At 43.4% G+C, this 25,143-nt stretch overlaps 1 protein-coding gene and 1 long non-coding RNA gene across 2 annotated transcripts; one reads left to right on the top strand and one right to left on the bottom strand.

The window, feature by feature from the left end:
- Window positions 1-1,206: 1,206 nt before the first annotated feature.
- LOC115163064 (uncharacterized) lies at window positions 1,207-18,290 on the bottom strand. The gene is made up of 12 exons (XM_029714656.1): window positions 18,040-18,290; window positions 8,482-8,792; window positions 8,070-8,220; window positions 7,746-7,928; window positions 7,453-7,590; window positions 6,954-7,148; window positions 6,453-6,672; window positions 6,152-6,252; window positions 5,235-5,501; window positions 3,743-3,895; window positions 3,392-3,450; window positions 1,207-2,918 (listed from the first exon to the last, which is right to left on the bottom strand). The coding sequence occupies exons 2-12, from the start codon at window positions 8,757-8,759 to the stop codon at window positions 2,684-2,686; spliced, it is 1,980 nt and encodes a 659-aa protein (XP_029570516.1). The 5' UTR covers window positions 8,760-8,792; window positions 18,040-18,290; the 3' UTR covers window positions 1,207-2,683.
- A 5,056-nt stretch (window positions 18,291-23,346) lies between these two features.
- LOC115163063 (uncharacterized) lies at window positions 23,347-25,121 on the top strand. The gene is made up of 2 exons (XR_003869686.1): window positions 23,347-24,330; window positions 24,502-25,121. It is a non-coding gene; the product is annotated as an uncharacterized LOC115163063 (long non-coding RNA).
- Window positions 25,122-25,143: the final 22 nt, after the last annotated feature.

The following is a 25,143-nucleotide window of genomic DNA, read 5'->3' as shown; positions in this document are numbered from 1 at the left end:
TCGAGCACAGAGACTTGTAGTACTGTCCATCTATGCACTTTCTTTCTGCAAGGTCAGTTGCTCCTTCTGGAGTCCAAACTTCAATAGTTCGCCTGATCATAGCAGTCCATCTCAGGAGCCGTCTCAAAACTCAGTTGGCGATGGTAACTAACGTGAGTCAGGCTGGCTCATACTAATAAATATATATATTTTTTTTTATAGGCTCCGGGGCTGTGAAATATACTGCTGGTGCTTTAGCAGGAATATAACAAAACAAATCACTTTGCTGCAGAGAACCATACCCACACAGAAAAAAAAAATAAGTTCCTTTCATCTCAGGTTTTACTAGATTGGCCTAAAAACATTGGCCAGTACTGTACAGTTAGAGAAGGATTCAGGGATAAATCCAGGGGAATAAAGCAGACATTCTTCACACTGGCTTTTACAGTATGCACACTTGCTGTGCAAGCGGTATATCACAGTGTCAGTGCCTCTGATAAGTACATCAGAAGTCAGCTGGAAAGGTCTGTTTACTCAGAATGTCTTGGGGGACAAGTCTCATTTACTCAGCCGCCTGAGCAGACACCCGTTTCTCCACTGGGCCCGCAATGCTTGTCCTTCAACGGAAAATAGTAGCATTTCTTTGTTCCGTTTTTACAGTCATTTGGCCGGTGGCACCAGATACCCGGCAGTATATCTCGGTCCAGAGTCCAATCTAGCGTGCCGTGCTCTTCCGTCTTTACACAGGTCCTAAATTATATTGTTAACAGTTGTGCCAAACACACACAAACCAGGATTTTGCTCTCTATATCGACTCCCCCTCTACGAGTCATTGGGAAAACAACCAAAAAGCATAGATTGAAAACGTCGCAATTTGCCTCATTAGCATGGGTGAACTGAGTGGCCCTGTTAGTCTTGACTATGTCTCCTCCTTAGCCACACAATCCTGATTCCCTTACCCTATGCATCAGAATTCACTTTCACTGGCCAGCCATGGAAAGGTCATCTGCAAATTCTTCCGACATTCACTTATTTGCGTACTAATTGAATTTATAACATTCTTGGGTGCATTTTTTGCATGCACCAGTACAAAACCCCCTTTCAGTTCACCCACTAGCCCAGATACTTGCAGGCCGTCGCACTATGGCGAAATCAGAATCACACGACATACCATTCCACACACACACACATTCCATAGTAGAAGAAATAGAGATCTATACCCCTCTGTTTGTTCTCACACTGTTCTTTAATTTCATGACGCATGTACAGATCTTGAACTCCACATATAAAAAAAAAACAGGAATCCTTTACTGTATAAAGGGGAAGTTTAAAAATCATCCATGAAATGCAAGAAGCTGAGGAATCTGATTTGTTACACTTCGCTACATTTCCACGCTGATACACACTGGACAGACAAGAATCAAAACGCCGTGCAAACACTCCCCCACAAACAAACACACACCTACAAGCATAAGGCAGACATATTCCAACATTTTCAGATGAGGCGCATGTACCTCACATAATATTATGGAGTTTTGATCCATTCACTTCTTAAGACTGACATTACATTTGTGACATAGTGGATGCAATCCTGGATCTCATCCCTATGTCAAAATATAAGCATTGACCATAAACTATTACATAACACATACAGTATGTTTAGAGGCTTACACTGTCTTCACTGGCCTCAGATGCGTTGGCTTTTGCCTGATTGTTTTCCAGCTGGACCCCGTGGCATCGCAGCAGATGTAAAAGAAATTCATTGAGTATATAGTAACGACCCACACACATGCAAACAAGGTCACACACACACATGCACTGCAGCAGCACAAAAGGAGTGCTAATTTATCCTAAGTGCATTAGCCAGGTCACCTATCCCATTGACCTACAAATGGGTTCTCTCTGCAAGTCGCCCTAGTAAATCCAAACTCGGGGCATTCAGTATCATTCATTAGCAGAAACCCCATGTGAAATCGAGAGCTTGGGACTAACGATTACCTGCAAAAAGATGATTCTGAGATAATTGGCTTCAAAGTTCTGAACCCTCAATGGTTTGAAAGGTGTCAGCAATGTTTGTCTTGTATTCTTTTGAATTTGAACAAGATTGAGGTGTTTATAGTACCATATAGGTAGAGAACATTGAACAGAACAAGGCTTGGTCAATAACTCAATTTGGACAAAAATGCAGATAGAACCAACAGTCCCAAGCTCTTGTAATATAGGGTGCAGAATAAATCGAAAGCTCTCTCTTGCTTTGACATAATAAATATTGATTTACAGATCATTTCCAATGCCCAAAAGAGAATTGCTCAAAGTATTTGCCGTCATTAAGTCTTCCATATAGATTATAATCACCACATAAATAAGTTACAAATCCATCATGACAAACCAATCAACAAAAGTGCTACCCTGGCATAGTAAGACATTATGAATGCCATTAGAGATCGTTATAAAATGAGGCCTATTAAGTCATGACTTACTTCTGCCAGCAGGCTGGTGGAGGGATTCAGATAATAAATACCAAGGCCACATTTTTATTGAGCCTAATAGTTCTTAATTTCTCTTCTCTCATACGGTCTCCTTGTTAATGCCTTACTCATGGTTTTGAAGTGGAAAGGCATTCTGGGACTGTCCCCCCTGAATAAGGTGTGTTCCGGGCTCACCATGGGTTTGACGTGACCACCTTCTGGGACACTTTTGTCCCTCAGGTTGGCGGGGGCCCGTTGACGTAGCTCAGGGCCAGTTGGAAGGTGCGGGCAAGGGAGTTGGAGCGGTGACACTCTGGGTCCATGAGGAGTGTTGTGGGCCAGACCAGCAGGGCTAGGAACACAGCCAGCAGGACGACCAGGAACACTGGGCTCCTCAGAGTCTTTAGTGCCCACACGGCCCCCAGGGGCCACGAGCTGCACTGGGTTTGTCTGTCAGGGCACTCATTTGGCCTAGAGGAGGAGCGGGGAAATGGATAGAAGGAGCGTGATAGAATTACAAAGTCTCAGCATCGTTGAAGTCAGGGGTTGTTATTGACCTTGGGGACTGGGAGTGTGTGCCGTTTTTAATGTCAATAAATCACATGGAGGAGTGAGATTCGCCATCACCTTCTAATTGGTATTGAGTGGAATATCAAAATGTCACGACGGGTACTTGCAGTGTTGTAGTTATGAAAGTTAAGCCTATTTGAGTGTATCTACGTATAATAAGTAAAAACAATGATGGTACAGTAATAAGTTGAACCAAAGCATTGAATATTAAAACATATAGGCTTCGTTTACACAGGCAGAACAATTCTGAACTTTTGCACAATTATTGGCAAAAGAGCCGATTGGTCAAAATACAAATAATTGGGCAAAAGATCAGAATTGGTCTTCCTGTTTAAAGGCAGCCAAAGTTTCCACGCGAATAAGACTTTACTCACAGTTGCTCACTATGGACCACCTCCCATGAGGCATTGCAGTGCAGCTCTTCCTCTGGAGACTGGCAGAGAAACAGAGGAATCAACAGAGAGAGGGATTGTGTGTACACACACACACACACACACACACACACCCCGACAGGGGATGCATTCATTTTGGCCTCTGCTCTGTAGGCCTATACAACTTTTTACAAGGCAGCTGGCAAAGGTTTTTACTTTTTGTGTGATCTGCATGCATACAACCTGCCATCTTCAGTACATTGTTGTATGTTTTGAAGACAACAGATGAATAGACTTGATCTTACAAGCTGCCATTAACAGTTATGGCAATGATAAATAATGTGATACTGTTACCTGTGGGTTTGATTGAAGTCTACAAGTCATCATATTAGACTGGAGCTGGAGGTCACATGACTGTGAGGTGCAGGGGGCCATGCACAGCTCCTGGGGGTGTCTCTGAACAGCGATGTCCCCGAGACTGTGGCTTCCCTCAGAGCAACCAGCACACTGACATACATACACAGAGCAGTTTAGGTTACGGTACAGGCTAGACTCATTCTACATGCAGTGTTTCTATGCAACAAAGGCCAATTGTAAATTAAGAGAGACGTAGAGATGTGGTCCAATGAGGTTTCCACACACCCCCCCTCTCATGGGACCAAACCATCAGCCCCTCGTCTGCCCCTCTCCCTCTATCCACTCACTGGGTTCTGACGACCGCTCGTGGCCTATGGTGTGTCTTGTCTTTATTCGCTCGTCTGCAATTACGACATAAAAAACCCAGTTAACGCTAGAGCGTTCCGCCGTCCCTGTAAAGCTGCCAAATAAGCCACGAGCGCAAAGAAATTACAAGAGCCCCTTTGAATTGGAAATGGTTCCTCTGCAAGGTTTGAGGCTTTGCAGTGAAAATCAGGCTTTCCATCAGCACAGCGATTCACTTTCATATGGACGTGTCCCCCTCTGGCAAACAGAATGCTTTAGTCAGACTGGGCTTCAGACAGCTTAATTAGAAAGAAAAAAAAGCACCCTGCCAAAAAAACAGAAGGGAAATGTTCCTGGGCCGTTTCTGTTCTGGTGACACTTAAAAATTGGCCTCTGCTACACCGATACATTTATAAATCTCAATTTTATTGTTTGGTTTACGAGCGAGACGAGATATAAGATACACTCTTTGTAGGCGATGTGACATACCCAAAATAGTGGGCAATGAATTTAAAGCTGCATGCAATGACAAAACACTGAGTGTTGTCGATTTACATGATTCTATGGATATTCACTTTTTTTAATGATGCCACTGAATTCTCCATGCATTTTTGCTAATATTGAAAAGCAAAGTCGATTCCTAGAGCTATTCACAGTAAAAATAAAAAAATAAAAAAAATAAAATAAAAAGTGAGCCTTTTCCATGAAGCAGGTCTGCAGAGAACCAAACACCTTGTGTGTATGTCTCACTATACATGACCCTCTCTGGACCAATGCTACTAAAGAGGAAAATAAGCAAAATCTAATCAGTGTGGAAGGTCAGGAGTCTTGTGGAGGCTCCAGGGCACATCTCTCAGCCGTTCCAGAAAGCTACACACACACGTGAAGATCCTCATGTGATGCAGTACGCTGCTCAATGAAGGCTACTGTTGCTAGCAACTCGTTTCAGACTGCAGCGGCTATCATTTCTTGGGTGTGGGCAAAGTCGAATGTCCTCAAAGGATCAGAGGGTTTCTGTCTAAGCCATTATTTCCACCAATTAACTGAGACGACAATAAATTCTAATTTGGAGAAGATATGGGTCAGAGGGGACACTAGATCAGTCTTAAAAAGGCAGAGGAGTTTTACTGGGTTTAAGGCATACCTTCCCAGTACTGTCGGTCTGGACAGCCTTGGAGCAGGCTCTGCGCTGTTGGACCGAGGGGATCATAGAGGGGACGGTGTGTCCGTGCGTCTGTCCCAGCCAAGCGCTGATGCGAGCAGGGTCAAAGGTCACAGGCTCCTGGGAGGGTCCGTTGGGCGTGGAGGTCGTCCAGCGGCCAGAGAGTAGAGGTATGTCATCTGTGACACTCTGGGTTGTGGGAGGTGACAACACCTCTGGACCTGCATACAAAAACCTCCTCTCCAGACTCTGGAAACACCAGCCACAAGTGAGGATAGATTGTGTCATTTTACCTGGAATGAACGAACACATTTCATTGAGGATTTCTGCTTTAATATGCAAAATCCTCAGAGGCTTTGATGTCTTTATATTGCTGGCTTAATCAGATGCTAAAAAAAAAATAAAAAAAAATAAAAAAAAAAATATATCAGTCCTACACTAATGCATCTTCCACCATTAATTCCAATGGGTTTTGGTTTGAGTTCAACAGCAGTGCAACACAATCAGTATTATATTAGTCACACCAGCAAAACAAAACTTCTCCCTACTGACACCGATGATAACGGAAGTATTGGCTTTAGGGTTAACTAGAAACAGAGCACTAAGATTGCTTTTTCTCACACACACACACTCTCCACCTCTCACACACACAATAACTCCTTGTTAATGAAATTCAAGAACAACATTGTGCCTCATCATAATTTCAATAGATCATTTGTTTCACCCTGACAAGCGGATGCACATACTTCAGCATACACCAAATTCCTTTGCCGGTTGAACACAAGTTTACATTCCTGATAATATTGCAAAAACATGTTGACCTGCGCGTGGCTCTGAGCCTAAGGGAACAGTGGCCGAGCGAAGCGCCAGAATACAGATCAGTAGGAGGAGCTACTCACCATGTCCTCTGCTGCGCTGTTATTTAGATCAGACTTAGAGCCTATGGAGCTGAGGTAACTCCGCCTCTTCACACCATCTCTGGCCAATGGCTTCTCTCGATCTGTTTGAATGACACAAGCACACCTCAAATCTGGTGCCAAGCCTCACCGACGCACATCGAAAACAACGACAGCGTTAATCATTTAAAATGTTCTCATGGTATCCCAATGGTTGAGGATAGAACACGTGGATTATTCTATAAGCGTCATAAACTTTTCATTTTAATCCATAGTCAATTATTTCATTGCCTACATTGCCTACCTGTGTGGGCGCTGAAATATGACAAGTCAGCGTCGTATTGGGAGACGGGGCCCCCGATGTCGACGGAGGGGTCCCACTCCAGCACCATGTGGTCCAGGTTGGGGGGGTTTTGCTGGTCTGGGGCGCTGCTCTTCTCAAACACACCATCCTGCTCCAACAGGATCTCAGACGGACAGCCAGAGTCAGAGGCTTGAGTCAGTACCCAGTCATCCTCATACACCTGATATAGGGCGGAGGGAGCAAAGGAGGAGGTATAAGTGGAAGGTAATAACTATAAGGACGCTTTAAAAACACACTAATGGTAGAGTTGTTCTCAGTGTTTGGCCTGGAACAGCTGATCAGAGCCAAGAGAGAAAATGACATACTTCACAACCCAAAATCACCGCGCTTTTCTTCACTAGCTTCCTTTAACCCATATAGGCCTTTCAGAACAGCGGACAGAAGCTTAGAAGAGCAGGGTCTTAGAGTGGCAGTTAAAGATACAGGTTAAGCAGAGCATACCAGTCTCATGCTGAGCAGGCGTGTGTGCAGACGGCCCACTCCCTCAAATACTTGGGCACAGTAGAGAAGCAGCTCCTGCAGCCCCGCCTCGATGTCTTGGGCATCCTCTGGCTCGCTCTTCTGGATTAGCGCCTCACCCCGTACCAGGAGACAGTTCAGATGGCCCGCATTCTCCCCCACTGCCTCCTGGAAGCTCTGAGGCCATACACACACACACACACACACACACACACACACACACACACACACACACACACACACACACACACACACACACACACACACCAGTCAAATCAGAGAGGAGACATTTACCAGGGGAAAGGCCTGGTACTGGCATCAGGTAGCAGCAAGTCAGGGACAGTTCATGGGAAATACAGATCAATTACCAGGTAAAGCAGACGCAGAATTACGTTAGGCACAAGTGAGGACCGCTGATTGCGTGGTCAGATTACTTGGCTGGTCAGTCCTGTCCAGTACAGCCCTAGGCCATGTCCTTTACCTGCAGCTCCCGCATCTTGTCACAGGTGTCCCTTCCAGAGAAGTGTTCCACCTCAGTCAGCCTAAGGTCCATGTCAGCAAGCCACACAGCCATCTCCTCCCTCTGGCCCTCAAACTCCTCCCGTTGGGAGACACAGTGCTAGGGGAGGGGCAGGAGGAGACAGGGTAGGAAAGAGAGCATGTGAAGCGAGAGTGGGGGGGAAAATTGGATGTAGCGCAAAAAATAAATGTCTAAGGCAGTGTATATAGGGGACATCTGTGTGATGGAGAAAGGGGGTATCTTGCACCTCTTACCTTGAGTCTGCGGCAGACACTCTCAATGGTTCCATGTAGGCGGTCCCAGCGCTGACCACAGTCCTTGGCCATGCCCAGCAGGCGTGACCGCATTGCCCCATCAAAGAGTCTGGTCAGGGTCCTGTTCCTAAGGGTCAGACTGTCCAGCTGCACCAGCCGAGCCCCAGCCTGGGTCCTCAGGCTCTGGGAGGGGAGAACACAACAACTGGGGGTTTAGATAGAAAAACAAGTCTGTCTGTTGTTCTATTATACAGGTGAACAAAACAGTGCTGTGATACCACCACCAACATGGGGCTTTAGATGGCCTGATCTGTTCTCTTTTACCTCAAATTTCTTGAGCTCCTCCTTGGCAGTGACAAAGAGCACATGGGCAGATCTCGGGGAGTCGGCAGATTTCTCAGCCAATCGGAGCCAGTCGCCGAGAGAGGAGTACTCCTTCATGAACTCATGCCATAGCACCCATTTTCTTTCCAACCTTTGCGAGATAAAACAAAGGCCAGACTGGTAAACAGAAAAGCACATCGATTAGGGTAGTAGTATGGTTCACTGCTAGGAGAGACTGCAGAATAGCCCTGTTGATCAATATAATCTACTATCCATTAATTAACTGTCCACGTTAATTAGGTCTTAATCCTTCAAAATCAGCAAATACACTTGAGAAAACCCCATAGGGGTCAGAAGAGAAAACAAATGTGTTGAGGAGTAGAGAAAGGGGATTTTTCTGATACACACTCACTGGACACATCCATCCAGAGACAGGCTTCCATCTTGGATCAAGCAGCTTCCCAGTGGCAGACAGTCTTGGGGCTCCTCACTGATACGTAGTAGAGGCAGGAAGTGGGACTCAGAAAGTAGGGGCTCAGTGTGCTCTAGGATCAGGTCCAATCCCAAGGGGCTGTTCACAGACTGGGTAGCGACTCGACGTTCATCCTCTTCCGACATTATGTCACTTCCTGTGCTGCAGGGACAACGGTGTCCATGACTACCGGCTGGGAGTGGCACCTCCACAGGCATCTTGGGCTCCACCTGTCACCTGGGCAGCTCCACCTGTTTGGGGTGGGAAAGGGTCGCTGCATTACAACACTCCGAAATGAGGTGACAATTACAACATATACTCTATGCAATTCATTTGAAAGCATTTCTCACAGTAACGTGTAACAATGTCTATAGTATGTTATCAGATGGAACCTACATGCTTTCAATGCACTCCGTAAAAAGGTGATCTTTGAATGAAACTATAAATCAAGGGTGGGATGTCTTGGAGTACACTCAGTGTTGGGTGAGCACCCGAGTTAACCCATCAGGGTTATTCAGATAAGTAATTACAAAACAGAGTTCTGAATGACTGCCCAAAGATTGAGAGAGACAGCGCAGATGGCGCGTAGCTGAATGCCTCTCCCAAAGTGAGGCAACTACCCGAATGGCCAAGAGGTAATTTTCTGGGCCATCTAATCGTTTAGTAGTAGCAATCCCTCTTATGAATTATGACTCAGCAGTTCCACACTTCAGACCATTCTAAAAAGGGGTTAGGAGCTGAAAACAGAGGACGTTTTCACATTACAGACTGTTGGATAGGAAATTAAAACAGTAAAGAGTAGTTTTTCGGTCCCATCGATGTTGACATTCTGCCTGCCTTTAGAAAATCATACAACAAAAGCTGAGGGTGTGTAATTAAACCAGTCTGAAACATGCACTTGTCTGGTCAGTGCATAGGAGACGTACCCACCGTGACTATTAAAACCTACCCTAACCAGAAACTGTGGATAGAAGAAGTCTGCATTCACGCAAAACTGAAAGCGCGAACCACCGCATTTAACCATGGAAAGGTGACTGGGAATATGGCAGAATACAAACAGTGTAGTTATTCCCTCTGCAAGGCAATCAAACAAGTGAAATGTCAGCAGAAAAAGTGTAGTCACAATTCAACGGCTCAGACACGAGACGCATGTGGCAGGGTCTACAAACAATCACAGACTACAAAAAAAAAAAAAAAAAAAAAACAGCTACGTCATGACACCGACGTCTTGCTTCCAGACAAACTAAACACCTTCTTTGCCCGCTTTGAGGATAATACAGTGCCACCGACGCGACCCGCTACCAAGGACTGTGGTCTCTCCTCTGTGGCAGACGTGAGTAAGACATTTAAGCGTGTTAACCCTCGCAAGGCTGCCGGCGCAGACCTGCTGGCGTGTTGACGGACATCCTTCAAGATGGCCACCACTGTTCCGCAACCCAAAAAGTCAAAAGGCAACTCAACTAAAGGACTATCGCCCCGTAGCACTCACTCCTGTCATCATGAAGTGTTGAGAGTCTAGTTAAGGATCATATCACCTCTACCTTACCTGACCCCCGCTTCAATTTGCTTACCGCCCCAATAGATCCACAGACGATGCAATCGCCATCGCACTGCACACTCCCCTACCCCATCTGGACAAGAGGAATACCTATGTAAGAATGCTGTTCATTGACTATAGCTCAGAATTCAACACCATAGTACCCTCCAAGCGCATCATTAAGCTAGAGGCCCTGGGTCTCAACCCCGCTCTGTGCAATTGGGTCCTGGACTTCCTGACAGGCCTTCCCCAGTTGGTGAATGTAGGAAACAACACATCCACTTCACTGATCCTTAACACTGCGGCCCCACAAGGGTGCGTGCTCCGCCCGTTCCTGTACTCCTTGTTCACCCATGACTGCGTGGCCATGCACGCCTCCAACTCAATCATCAAGTTTGCAGACAACGCAACAGTAGTAGGCCGGATTACCAGCGAGACAGCCTACAGGGGAGGTGGTGAGGGCACTCGGAGTATAGTGTCAGCAAACCAACCTCTCACTCAATGACAAAGGAGATGATCGTGGACTTCATGAAACAGCAGAGGGAGCACCCCCTTTTCCACATCGATGGGACAGAAGTTGAGAAGGTGGAAAGTTAAGTTCCTCGGCGTACACATCACGGACAAACTGAAATGGTCCACCCACACAGACAATGTGGTGAAGAAGGCGCAATGGCGCCTCTTCAACCTCAGGAGGCTGAAGGAATGTGGCTTGTCACCTAAAACCCTCAAACTTTTACAGATGCACAATTGAGAGCATCCTGTCGGGCTGCATCACCGCCTGGTATGGGAACTGCACCGCCCACAACCGCAAGGCTCTCCAGTGGTTGGTGCGGTCTACACAACACATCACCGGGGGAAAACTACCTGCCTTCCAGGACACCTACAGCACCCGATGTCACAGGAAGGCCTAAAAAAATCAAAGACAACAATCACCCGAGCCCCTGCTTGTTCACCCCGCTACCATCCAGAAGTTGAGTAATTCACTTTAATAAATGGATCACTAGTCACTTTAATAATGTTTACATATCTTGCATTACTCATCTCATATGTATATACTGCATTTTATATCATCTTGCCGATCCTTTACTTAGATGTGTGTGTATTAGGTAGCTGCTGTGGAACTGTTAGATATCGCTGCACTGTCGGAACTAGAAGCACAAGCATGTCGCTACACTCGCAATAACATCTGCATGTGACCAATAACATTTGATTTGATTCATTTAGGCCGGTCTGTTTAATCCTGGTTGTAGCCAAGGGCTGTTTAATCCTGGTTGTTTGTCATCTCTACAGTACAGTATAGTAAAGTATAATAGTTTGTTTCCTTCTTTCTCTCGCTTTTATTCAATGATTGACGGCACACTGGGCAGCAGCCTGTAAGATAACGTTTCAGAGTGGGCACAGGTTTCTGAGGCTGTCAGACATTTGATCGTGAATTATAAACAGAAAAGATTGGCAAAAAGACTAATGTTTATCTAAATACCATTTAGAGCAAAGTCAGGGTCGTGACCCCTAGTAGCATGGGGGAACTTACTTCAGTGTGGTTGCCAAAAAAATATATATATATATATATAAAATAAAATACTTACGAATACAAATGATTGTATGGGACAACAAATGTTTGAGAAAGATAATTGTATTTATTGGTTTCTTTTCATTTTGATGTAATGAATTGATGGTTATTTGTTGATGTAAAATTGTAAATTTGTTGTTATTCCATTTTGGGTGGGGTCGCAAATAGTTATTGGGGTTCCTGCGAAAAGAAAAAAGAAAAATGGGGTCCCTGCGAAAACCACTGATTTAAAAATTGATTTTTTGCATTCATTAGCTGCTGAGGATACTTTTTGATGCAGTCTTCTCATTTCATTCATAACTAATTTCCATGTTGCCATGCTTCAGGGCGGAAGGCATGTCGCTATGTGAAAGGAATGACAGCTCCTTCCAAGGAAATTAGAAGAGTGTGGAGGATGTTTCCAATACACATCACTGGCAATCCCACTTGTGAGAGTCCATCGACCCAACTGTCTATACTTAGTATTCCTTTCATATCCTCTTGAGGAACAGTCAGGATTGCAGAAGTTCTTTAGACAGTGTAGAGATTTCACTATCAATTTTGAACTCTTGGCAAACTTCTTACGTGGTTCTCAGTTGGTTCATTTGTGTGGCACAAAGCCGTGAGAAACTCTCCATTTGAGCCAACCTCTCAGACAATGACATGCCCACAACTAATTACTAAACGGAAGTCCATAGGTCACAGAGACTGCCAGGAAAAACTTTATGTAGGGCAGATGTGAGACTAGACTGTTGGTGGAGTCTGAACTACTATCACGTGTGATACAGTTATGGACTACATCAATAAAAATGGAAGGGGATAATTTTATGACCCAAAAGTAAATATTGCTCATCTTACATGGTTACCACTGCGTTATGCCAACCCAATCTGCTCACATTACTAGTGGTGTCAATCAAAATGTCCCGTAAACAACTTGATTGAGATGCCCTGGAGACTTAATACTTCACAAGTTAACACAGGAGTGTTCTTTTCCATGGCAGTTTATTTTTATGCAGTTAAATAGAAATCCAGATCGTGGAAGTAGCCTGTAGGCTCTTTAAGAATTCCCTCAGCCTTGGAGGCCGATAAACCACTTCTTCACACTTGTGTCCGGAAGAGTTACGAGGGCACCACTGTGGCCCTGGTATAAGAAAATGCCAAATAGATTTCCCCCGGTCCCTTACCTGCTGAATACGCCATGGAAGGTTGGCTACTCTGGTACTGGGGGCTTATTGTTAATCATCGGCAAGTCAACGGACCTCTCCGGACTAATGTCACACTTGATAATCCAGCACAGCGGACTGCTGCCGCCCCAACCGTCCTGAGATTGACCTCTGCCCTTAAGACTAATCATCCAGGGTGAGACAGGGAATAACACTACCAATCAGACAGATTTATCAATGGTCATCTTCTCCTCTTCATATTCAGATAGAAGAGAACGCAGGGCATTCAAAATGGCTGCCAGCCATTGGTTAAATATGAACACCGTGAAACGTCCTTTTCTTTTTACTCATGAGAGAGCAGCGTCAGTCACTCGCATCTCAAAATTCATAAGCGTGTGTGGCTGACTGCTCCATCGAAAGAGGCCACGGAGTCACTGGATTGGGCCTCGAGGCCATGGGAGTTGAAAATCGAAAGCAGTTTTATTACCTTTGTACCTGTTAGAGGAGCTCAGTCCATTCTGGAGTATAATGGAACACGCAGGTGTCACAGCTTCTAAAGGGCACTGGTAATTTCTGCAGGCTGGGAGGGAGAGAGAGGGCTGGGCGGCAACGAGGCTCCAGATCTATAGTGAGAGGTTAATCCATTCTCCAGTTTTGAGTGGTGTGTGTGTGTGTGTGTGTGTGTGTGTGTGTGTGTGTGTGTGTGGGGGGGTTAGGGTTGCAGTATATGATGGAAGCTGACAGCCAGTAGTTGAGTAACATGTAATTCCACGGGGACTCGGGTCAGAAGCTCAGGTTTCTACACATACATGCCTGTATCATATACACCCTCCATATAAAAAGTGTCATGGTTAGGTTTCAGTCTCCCTCTAGACAGCACAAAGGGCAGGGGGCTTCCCTGGCTGCAGGTGATGATACAGTCCCAATAGGCTACTTCTCAATGACAGTACATTTACTCTGTTAAAACCTTCCTCTTTACAGTACGGCAAAGGCCATCCGTGTATATAGTACAGTCCTAAGACACTGGATGTCATGTCACCATTTCTGCACAGATTAGAGTAACTACCTGCCCATGAATACATGAATAGGGATATGACAAGTAAACTAATGTCAGCTTACGCCCACAATGTGCATGAGTCATATTACTGTCGGGGTAGGGGTGGAGGGGCAAAACAGGTGCATATTGGTAGTTTCCCATAACAAACCTGCATTTGAATAAGTGAGAGAGCTGAATGAACCCAAACAGTGAAACTGCTGTCTGCTACGGAAGAAGAAAAACTATACCTCTTCGGCTCAGACAAAAGGTGAGCTGCTGACGTCGTCAGCCAACGATTGCCCAGACGAGCCCTGCTGCGCGAGACAAAAATAATGACAGCGTCAACACAGCCATTAAAGCGTGATTGGCCGCTAACATTTCCATGATGGATGCTTCGTCAGCTGACACCGGTAGCATCCTGGACCACCTGACGGACAGGCTGGGAGCGAGAAGCAGGAAAACGACCAGGGGAAAGAGGATTGTTAACCTGCAGAGTCAGTCTGCCATTCAGTCCTTGACAGAACGTATCAACTGTCATTTGCCTTAACATTGACTCAACCTCCAGGTCACGTACTGCTGGCTACATGTTCCTAGTGGGACAGTGTTCGGGGACAATAATTCATTAGCAATTGCATCCCTTTAGCCGTCTGATTTGCGGTGGACACAAAGTTTATAAGCAGCTGGGACAGGTCGTTCTTTGTCCGGGTGTGTGAAGGCAGCTCCTCTCCTCCTCTTCTGATGGTGAAAAAAAACACAAAAAAAACAGCTATTGGTATGCAGGTCCAATGCCTGGAGCAGAGGCTCAAGGCTGAACAGACCGAGGCTCCACACCGCTGCATGAATCACATTTATCTGCCTGGATACTATTAGATGGGCTCTACAGCACCACCAGTGACCACATAGTTAGTCTTGCTCAACAAAACTTAACTTTGACTTCAGCACTTTTTAGTCCATGCCAACTAGTTCAGTACTTCAACAACTGAGGGCGAACGCAGTTCAGTCGAAAGGACTAGGCGCAGTAGGCAAAATTAAACAAATAGCAAGTACAGAGCCATTGGAAACATGTCATTTTTCACAAATAGTATGTTAACTATGCACGTCGCTATAGCTGAAATAATGACATTTAACAAAACACCTTGATCTATTCTCATCCCAACAGTTAGCATGCCTATCGACACGTTTACAGTGCCCGTCTCTTTTGCAGCATGTCCGACCACTCCCTTCTGTGCCATACCGCGGGGGCAGAGTGAGGGGCCGCAGCCATGGGGGACATCCGGTGGGACAGCCGGTGAGGAGCAGAGAAAAATGGAGCATAGCGTCACGTCTTCAACTGCTCCCAACCCATCCCCCTCAAACTCGCTCCCCTCACCCCAATGGCCCATTGTCTCGGGAGCACAAAAGACTCACAAAGTGAACAAATGTGCCTTTCTGCTGTCCGGATGGAGTGCAGAAGACAGGCCTGGGACACCTGATCTATCCCTCCATCTGCACAAAGATAGAGGCAGCCAGGGAGAGAAACTCACCGTCAGTCACCCCCGAACTGATCCAAGATCAGAACACTTAACACTGTCAGTTGTGGGAGAGGAAAGGAGCAGGTCCAGAGGAGAGATCTGGTGACCCTCGATGGAAACTTTTTCACCCTCCAACTAAGTCTCTGCATTAATTGAGTGAGAACGAGAAAGAAATGGCAGAGACAAAATGGAGGGCGAAGCAGAATAAGAGAGAAAGGAGAGAAACACAGATTGATAGACAGAGGGACAGATAGGAGAAAGGGTGATGGAGTGAGTGAGTTGTACTGTAGTACCGAGACTGTAGTATTCAGCCCTCAGTGACTGAAAGACAAATATTCGTTTGTAACACTACTGCACAGTAATAAAAAAAGTGGTTAAACATCAAATACAGTACAAAAGCTTTCTCATATTTCATAGGCTGCTAGAATTACTGAGCGCTTCCTATTAATATTTACTAAAAAGGTGTGTTTGGAAGCAATGCTACGTTGGTGAAATCAGACCCCATGTTTCCAACAGCAATACCTCAGTCTTTAGATTTCAAGTGTCTGTATAAAACGCCTAAAGCAGGTGATGAGTACAAGACAACAAAAGACAGAAAACAGAGAAATTACGTGAACACAATGGAACAAGAGCCTTGGCCGGGAACAGGAAGAGATTGTGTGGTCAAGTACACTTTAGGTCACACAGATTATGTTTGGTGTCAGATAAAATCTATTTTAATGAGGGCTGTATCTAATGTTGTGCATGATCAGGTATGGGAAACTGGTGCTCTGGATATCATAGCTATACTATCGCTACGAGGAGAGAGAGAGAAAAACCCCAGCCAACCCCATGTCCAAATGCAGAGCACATTCCTCCGTTAGTGACCGCACCTCTTAGGGTGACCATCATGCAGCCACACACACACACAATGCCGTATATAGGATATGGGAATGGAACTCAATTCTTAGAGGGTTGGAGCACTCAATTAGACTCAGTGGTTCGCAATATTCCTTGTGTCCTACAATTCCTTTATTAGACATTATCAGGGGAAATGAACATAATTAAAATGTGTAAATAACTAAAAGAGCAAGCTAATGAATGCAACGGAAATTGACTGGAATGAAAGCCAAAAAAAATATAAAAAATAAATAAAAAATAAAAAAACTTTCTGGAAACAATTTAGAGGCCTGCGATGGACGTCTGCAAGAGGGGCATAGATGGACAGATAGAGAGACTTAATCAAAATGGATGTCTGGACGGAAACAAAAATAAATCACAATACTTTAGAATCCGTTATACAATACATTTTTGGTTATAGGAGAGCAGCAGGTAAATGAATCCGTCCTGAATCCAGTTCAGAAATCGTTTTATCTGTTTATTTTCCCTCTCAGCTCCATGTAGGGAGCTTGGAGAGATACTGCCAGATGCCATTCCTGAGAAGCTGAGCCCCTGAAGAGGGGACATTTTGTGACTACGATTAAGAGATCTGTAACCGTCAATGATGAGCGGGTATCATATCAATACCGAAATAAAAAAAGGCTGAAATTCTCCTTCCGATTAATGTCCTTACACCCTTTATCTCTAGGTCAGGGATAGTAAATCATGTAGCTATCTAAGATATCCTGATAGACGTCAGCTCACAAACTCATGAGTTGGGTTTCACAGACAGCCTGTTGTCAGCTTTCTGGTCCAGGTCCTGGCACTTGTCTGAGGGATGTTGCTGACCGATTCAGTAGTTAATTAGCCGACACCAATTTCTTCAGGTCAAGCACTGCTCAAAAGGAGCAGAATCATTTTTATCTAATTGCTGGTCACTGATGAAAAAAGGACTGTCAAAGGGCTGTGAAGATATACACTGTCATTCCCATTAGGCCTATACAAACTTGCTTTATTCACTGGCATTACAAGGTTTAGACATCGGCCCGCAAAAGTAATGCGCAATTTGTTGTGTAAAAAGTAGTCTACCTTTTTTTATTTCACCTTTATTTAACCAGGTAGGCCAGCTGAGAAAGAGTTCTCATTTACAACGACCTGGCCAAGATAAAGCAAATCAGTGCCACACAAACAACAGAGTTACACATGTAATAAACAAAAGTACAGTCAATAACACAATAGAAACAAAATCTACATACAGCGTGTGGAAATGAGGTAAGATTAGGGAGGTAAGGCAATAAATAGACCATAATGGCAAAGTAATTACAATTTAGCAATTAAACACTGGAGTGATAGATGTGCAGACCTTGTGAAAAGAGCACAGTTTTCAGTGAAACTTAGATGGCTGAGGAGTATTTGGTTCCACTGGGAGTTGTAGGTCCAGCAGTAAGGCTATTGATGCCACATCCTCATAAAGTAATAACCTCAAGGCATGACAGGGAATTCACTTGTAAAAATGAGTCATGCATACTGTAGTTTCATAGTACAGCAGCCAGACAGTAACGGTCCCTGTTGAAAACAATTTACGTGGAAAGGACACTTTAGGCCTACAAGTTAGTAGTACCTGAGATAAACACCATTCCTGCCTGCTCTTGGAACTTGAAATAACATTGACGAAATTCGAATGTTGTTAATGACCCACTTTTTGTCGTCTCTGGCCAAACAAAACGTGACTGAAATAACATGTTATAATTGTACATTTTAATAGGCCTACTCGAACGTTTAAACTATGTCGACGTCAAAAATCACCAATAGCATTGAGACAGTGAAACAAACAGGCAACTTACGATTCTACTTCGTCTGGACACACAGGCAGGATTCATACAGCTGGGAGGTCTTGACACTTGGAAGCCCCATTTCGATTGATGCCAGAATATGACAAACACCTATTCGAAATGCGGAGGGACGTTTGTGCACGCTTAAAAAAAACAACCATAGGATGTCATTTGTGAAGTTGATCTGCTTTCGCGTGTAAATGTACGCACTACCGAAAGAGCACGCCGGCGTTATGAATTTAGCAGGTAACTTGACCTGTCACAGGTAGTTTGAAACCACACCCCTCAAACGCGACTCACCTGCATTACACTTCCGCCTACCTGAATGCATCACGTACTGACAATTCCCAACCAAAAATAGGATTTATCAAAAAATATTGCCTTATCCATTCTTTCATAACTGAACAAATACAGTGGACAATTCAATTGAAGTTTCTCTTATAGATTCTTTTTAAAACTCAAAAGGTTATTTCAAGACTGTGATTAAAAAAAATTAAATAAATCAAAGACAGATGTCTGGATCATTTTAAATAAATGCAAAGTTTACATGTATTATACAGGCTATGTGCACAGCTCTTCTACCCCTTATATGCAATTATTCAAATGAAGGCATATTGTAGGCCAGTTACATAAGGATGGTATAAAAAGAGGTTGAAATGGCTTGTATAAGATTTTTATTCTAAGCTGCGGTCATCTATACTCATATGAGTATAACTTAACTGATTTGCCGAGTTAAATAAAAGTTCAATAAAAAAAATGAGTATATTATAATTTTCACCCCAGTTGTCTTGAACACAGAGAATATCTTGGTAAATCTATTTGGCTCAGGGCTCCAGAAATAATGGAGTGACTAGTATAAAGATGTGACTCATAAACCCCATGATTTAGAGTAGATCCTGTGGTTTTAGGAGACAGTGAAATAAGATGGGATCTATACAGATTCAGGGTGCATTGTAATTGTATTTGTGTCATTAGAGAAGGCACAGCAGATTAACTCACACTGTACTAATAGGCAGCCCCTCCCCCCTTCCCAAGGACACCCTTTGTTGTTGATTACAGTGAAACAAAGGAGGGGCATCAGCGAGGCAAACATTCACCTCACTGTAGTCACATATACAGGCTACAGAGCCTCAGTGTGGGGCAAGAACACAGCATGCCAGAGAGAGAGATTGTAATGTCTTTATTCTTTTGAAACTTCTGCGAGTGTAATGTTTACTGTTCATTTTTATTGTTTATTTCACTTTTGTATATTATCTACCTCACTTGCTTTGGCAATGTTAACATGTTTCCAATGCCAATGAAGCCCCTTGAATTGAATTGAGAGAGACAGATTCAGGCTTTTACATTGATGGCTTCACTCTCAGCTCATGTCTTAGAGGAGGGCTCAGTCAGACGGTTTTCATTGGTGCTTCAGCAGAAACAGGGGGAGTGAGTGAGAGAGATAGAGATTATATGCTTACCGCGTTCCCACTCTCCAACCGAAGCTAACGTCAAATCTCTTTTTAACAAGGGGAGAGGGGAGATGGGGGAGGGGCAAGGCATGCGAGATAACTCACTGAGCACGTCTGAATGGATTACCCACTCTGCTAATTATGACAAAAAACACTGTAAATATACATCAGAGTGGTTTTACTCTCCATACTCTCTCTCTGTTTTAATTATGCTATGGAGTGGGAAGGGAAGGGGGCTTACCATTGGTCTTTCCGGAGAAACAAAAGATAAGAGCCACTGGTAAGGAGGCCACAGGCTTCCATTCAACAAGGTGCAGGGAGGAAGTTCATCATCAGAGCTCCACAGAGAGAATGAGATGGCATCTCAGTAGTCAATACAGAAGATGATTACAGCCCTAACTGGACGGTGTGAGTTAACTCTTTTTTTCTACCTGATTTGAGACACAAGGAAGAAACCTAGTTTGAATGGTCTTCTGTGGCCAACTTAATTCATTCCATTGAGATATGTAATGTACAGTTAGTATCATGAAGTGGACACTGCAATGCCTCACATGGCAAACAATATATAGGTTGTGACCAAGGTAGGCAGTCAATGGCAGAGTAGGTGGGACAGTCGTTTAGCGAGGCATGCCGAGTGCAGAGGTCTGACAGGGTTCACAGCAGCATCAGCAGGAAGGCGACTCAAACAGCGGATCCCTTCCATTTATGGAGAGCCCTTCCAGGTGACATAGCCTTTAATAAAAGCCACATCTAATGGACAAACTGTCCATCCCTGGTCTGTTCTGTTAACCTAGAATGAAATGGTGCCCCTATTCTGTTGATTGTTTATGCTGATTGGTCCCTCCAATGTATTCACAGCCTTCTCTTTGTGACTGACTTGTCTACTGCCTTTTTTAGACTTAGCACATCTATAGGTGTTCTCTAATGCATGGAATGTTATGTAATGGCTGTGGAGGGTATTATAATTTTGGGGCATGTGTATTGCCTACTAGTGCCCATAGCCTGAACTACACTAGACAGACAGTAGGTAGGCACATTGAATCTTTGATAAGCAGAATCATTATGTAAATGGGCTGGCAAATTGAGCTACTTTCAATGCATACTTGATACGATACTCAAATAATATTCACATTCCTTGTATGGCGACGAATTGAAGATAAATTATGGTTAAGTCATCGGCATTGATTTGTAGAGCTAAAACATGAGAAAAATACTATCATTTCGAGCCATTACATATCTATTACAAGTGTGAGACACAATTTACAGTATGTAAGCTATTCTTCAGGCATTAAGATTGTTTTCAAGATGCCAGTTTACCAAGTCACATTATCTCGATAACCCCAAGAGGATATCATTTCCACAAATTAAACCCAGTAATAAACACAGAGACAAAATATATCTTTAACATGAACTCTCCCTCCCTATTTTAGAGTTTCTTACTCCCATTCGAAAAAGCTGCCGATGTCAGCTCAGGTCTTCATCTCAGACAAGAGTAAATATTTTAGCGTTACACTTAGCGGGAGGAAGGCAAGTAGAAGCCTTGGTTAGCCTCCTAGCTGATTGAATCTTAGAGGAGTCAATCATTTAAAAAAAAAACATGTCAATGCTGTGCTTTGTCAGGGAGGAATGCTTTAGACTGATTGATTGGTGCAGAGGACATAATATCTCATCGGGAAAAAAATACTCCCTGTATTTTGATTATTCAGTTTAACGAGATTGGCCCTGATGGTAACATATTGTACGATATGCACATTTTATTTCTGTATTTCACATAGGTTGACTTCATGAGAATTAGGTCATTTCTGGGTTAAAGCCCAAAACTCTAGAATAGTCAACTCTCAGTGTGTGCAGACAGGGAAGCTGAGTGATGACGTGAGTCTTGTTAAGTGAATGCTTGTCCAAATCATTCACAGCAGGCAGAGGAAGTCAGGTGAAGTAAATTGACATTGAAGGGTAATATTTGGTCAGAGGTTGTACCTTGAAACTAGGGTACTCGGTAGTAATAATGAATCCTTGTAGCAAAGGCCTGACATGTGTTCTCCTGTCTGATTGTGTTTGTGCAATGACATGCAAGGATGTCATATGCTTTTCTTTGGCAGCATGTACAATGTTACATACTGCAATGGTCAAGACAATGTAACCACATACATTACCACGTTAACCATAGAATCCCATTCATTAAACATTAAACTGACAATGGGAGACAGATCACTCCATTCAAAATGTGGTTTTTTATACATACGCTTCCATTTAGAGTTCATTGTTACATATAGTTTAACATCAAAGAGCCAGCTATGGTCTGGTTTCTTATCTCCCTCATTGATGACCATATGAGTTTCTTTACATTGGTGTTGGATCACAGAGAGTACGATGATTGATCTGTACACTTGTCCCTTTTGAGTCTTGTCAGTTACTGTCAGCATTTGCAAGTCTTACATGAATGAGATGACACCTCATTCATCTAAAACATGGATTTACACATAACCTACACAGATCATATGCCATCTAAATATCATATGCATACTTGTGTCATAACTGAGTTCTAACAGACACATATTTCTTTGAACATAAACAACCCTTTGGTCAAAGGTCTGAATGGTCATACATAATGTATTCCTAACGATACAGTATGATTTTAAAACAAATTTCCCAAATATGATTGATATTCCTATATAGTATCCCCTCATGATTGAGGATGCACTGCCTCCTACGTACAAAAAACGGTTCGTATGTTAGTCTATTGGACAGATATGAATAGCGTACATAAAAAAACGAATAGAAACGCATACTCGGTTATTTACGTTGGGATTTACAAAGCATCTCTGATTGGCTCCGGTAATTGACTGGAATGGAGTAGGCTAGGCGCATTACTCTTGATCCGTTCAGTGCATAAACAGTGACATGTGCCGTCTCACACCACCGATCAAAAGAAGGTTTCAAACACGACAATTTGGGGATTAAATATTTCACAAACGTTGTTCGTGGATAGGATACGGGTGCTAGTATCGGGTAGTTAATTATTTCCTTGTCTCGTTGTGAAGTGTTTTCGCTTTGCTCAATTGATTGTGCTCGTGCCCTACTTACGCTTCTAATCATCAAAGTAAACAAACACATTTTTAGTCTTTAGGAAAGGGCACCACCAGCTGGTTACAAAGATAATTGCGGCATATTTCAGACAAAGGTCTTACATAACTGGGTTATGAATAACTATGCCTACAAAAGGCTACTGTGAATGCTCACAAAATAATTTTGACGTTGAAAATGGAAGTCTGGGTAGCCCACATATACGAAAGATCATAAGACTCACTCATGCGACTGTCTTTTCTAGGCTACAGGTGTAGGATCTTAATTTGAGCCAGTTTGCTACTGCATGAAAATAATAACGGTACTACAGGAAATGTGAATTATTATGTGCACTATAATCACTAGCGGTTCTGGGGGGGAGGGGGGGGGGGGGGTTGCCCCTGTGACAACAATTTTGGACCCCCTTGTGGCCCCCCTAAATGTAGAGTATGAAATAATTTTTACATAACTAATTTTTGCTATCCATCTTGTTATTAGACAGTGGCAATGCGGAACATGGTCTTTTGCCTGCTAATGCCTGCAATGCAGTGAAGAAAATGATATGACAACAATAACGTCTAATGTAACTGGCCCCTCTAACAGTACAACTGGCCCCAGCTTGGTCCCCCCCAGTTGAAATGGTCTAGAACCGCCACTGACTATAATTAGACATTTTTGTAGGGGTTGATGCAATTTTCGTATGGGTAAATCAAGTATGACATTTCAAAGTGGAAATGAGAAACTTCAGAAGCCTTTTAAACCTCAAATACACCTGAAAAAGGGTGATCAAATTAAGATCCTACACCTGTATTTATATTCCAGAGCGCGTAAAACCTGTCTATGCGTAAAACAAACAGTAGGCCTTTCTTTCCCTGAAGTCTCTGTAGTATGTAGTGACACCTAAATGCACTGTACATAACCTAGCCTATTATTTAATTTGATAGCACATCTGACATTATAGTCTGACACCATTTTAACATAAATGATTGACATGTTAATCCATTTTTAAATAATAAAAAAACGTTAAAAAAAACGTATAAACCCAGAAGCATCATAAGGCACCATAAAGTTAGTATCATCCGTTTCGACCATACTATCTAATCAGTCAATAGACAAATTCCAAGCAATCACGTGTATTCCTTTGATTCAAGGGCATCAAAGTCATTATCCTTTGAACCAAATATGTATATATTATTTTATGATGAACCAGGACAGTTTGAGATGGACATCTTCAAAAAAGGTGAAACCATGACGCGGAATTAGGCATTTCCTTTAGTACAACGGAATGTAAATAGCATAATGAGGGGTTACATTTTACAGCTACTCTTATTTTTGAAGTGTCAACGGAGGAGTATATAATCTGGGGTTCATCATAAGAGTGCACATTTCAAGGACGGTTACCTTGATTGGAGAGGTGAGACAAAAAGTAGCCCTGAGCACCAACCTATTTTTTAGGGACTTTTAACTCTGAGCATGGATGTGACCAAAATCTCAAACTTCAGTATCGATCGCATTTTAGCCACTGAAGAAGGACCTTCTTATCCAACTGAATCTTTATAACATTTTGGATGTTTGTCTGGCATCTTTCTGCACGGACACTCAAAAGGACACAATGGAAACGGTATGCCGAGGGATCTGACAACCGCCCACATGCTGCAGGTTCCGACCATATCACACACGTTTGATTATAGTAGCAGTTACCTTAGCTATGGATCATTTAATTGTCATCATGCAGATATAAACCTGTATCCTAGTGCAACTCAAAACAGAGTTTTCAACGATGGAAGAGGTGAGATCGTGTTACATTTGATTATTTCACAACATAGACTGTCGAGGCCACAAAGTATTGAACTGTAGTGCCACATTGTTACAAAGTATTAGGCCTATTTCTCAGACCTACCGTTTTTTCTCTCGCTCTTTGCTTGCTTTCGACTACTTAATCATGTTTTAAAAAAAAAAGTTTTATCTCAGGGTCTCAGCCTCTGTGCACTTACTTGCACCAAGATGGAAACCAAAGAAACCGGGGCAGAATGCGCACCGTGTTCATGGACAGCCAGACCAAACAACTGGAACAGCTGTTCGAACAAACGGATTAAACTGGCGTGGAGGGACGGGCCTAACTAGCCAGGAACACGGGCCTCGCGGATGAAACCGTTAGGGCAAGAGAAGGATACGTTTGCTCTTAACTTTGAAGTTGCTTAGAAAGTGGTTGTGAAACTGTGTAAGTTACACGTTATTTTCTGCACTTCTCTAGGTATGGTTAAAAAAACCGTCGTGCGCGCCGAAAGAGGCAGAAGAGCGGCACCAAGGCCAAATCCCCAGATTTGACTACGACGAAGAGATTTGCAAACAGTCTATAACAACCGCAGCTTCCAGGGAAACAGCATCTCGTGATTCTTCAGATGATAACAAGCACATTTGCTTTCTTTACACTCATTTATGTTCACTTTAGTTCATAGGCCATTAGTCCTACTCACCATGCGCAAATATCCCCAGATAGCAATTCATTGGTGGACATTTAATGTAAAAACTAAATTCAATTGTTAGACCTGCAATAAATGCACATTTGAGCAATTACAATAAATGTCTGAGTGATTTATCT

The sequence above is a fragment of the Salmo trutta genome, chromosome 26 (assembly GCF_901001165.1).
Source record: "Salmo trutta chromosome 26, fSalTru1.1, whole genome shotgun sequence".
Lineage (NCBI taxonomy): Eukaryota > Metazoa > Chordata > Actinopteri > Salmoniformes > Salmonidae > Salmo > Salmo trutta.
Note: the sequence above shows the minus strand (reverse complement) of the source record. Positions and strands in the feature narration are given on the sequence as shown.

Coding starts and splice junctions, on each gene's coding strand:
- LOC115163064 (XM_029714656.1), bottom strand. CDS start 8,759: ATGCCTGTGGAGGTGCCACTCCCAGCCGGTAGTCATGGACACCGTTGT. Junction 3,451..3,742: donor GACTTCAATCAAACCCACAG/GTAACAGTATCA, acceptor TTTCTCTGCCAG/TCTCCAGAGGAAGAGCTGCA. Junction 2,919..3,391: donor GTGGTCCATAGTGAGCAACT/GTGAGTAAAGTC, acceptor CTCCTCCTCTAG/GCCAAATGAGTGCCCTGACA.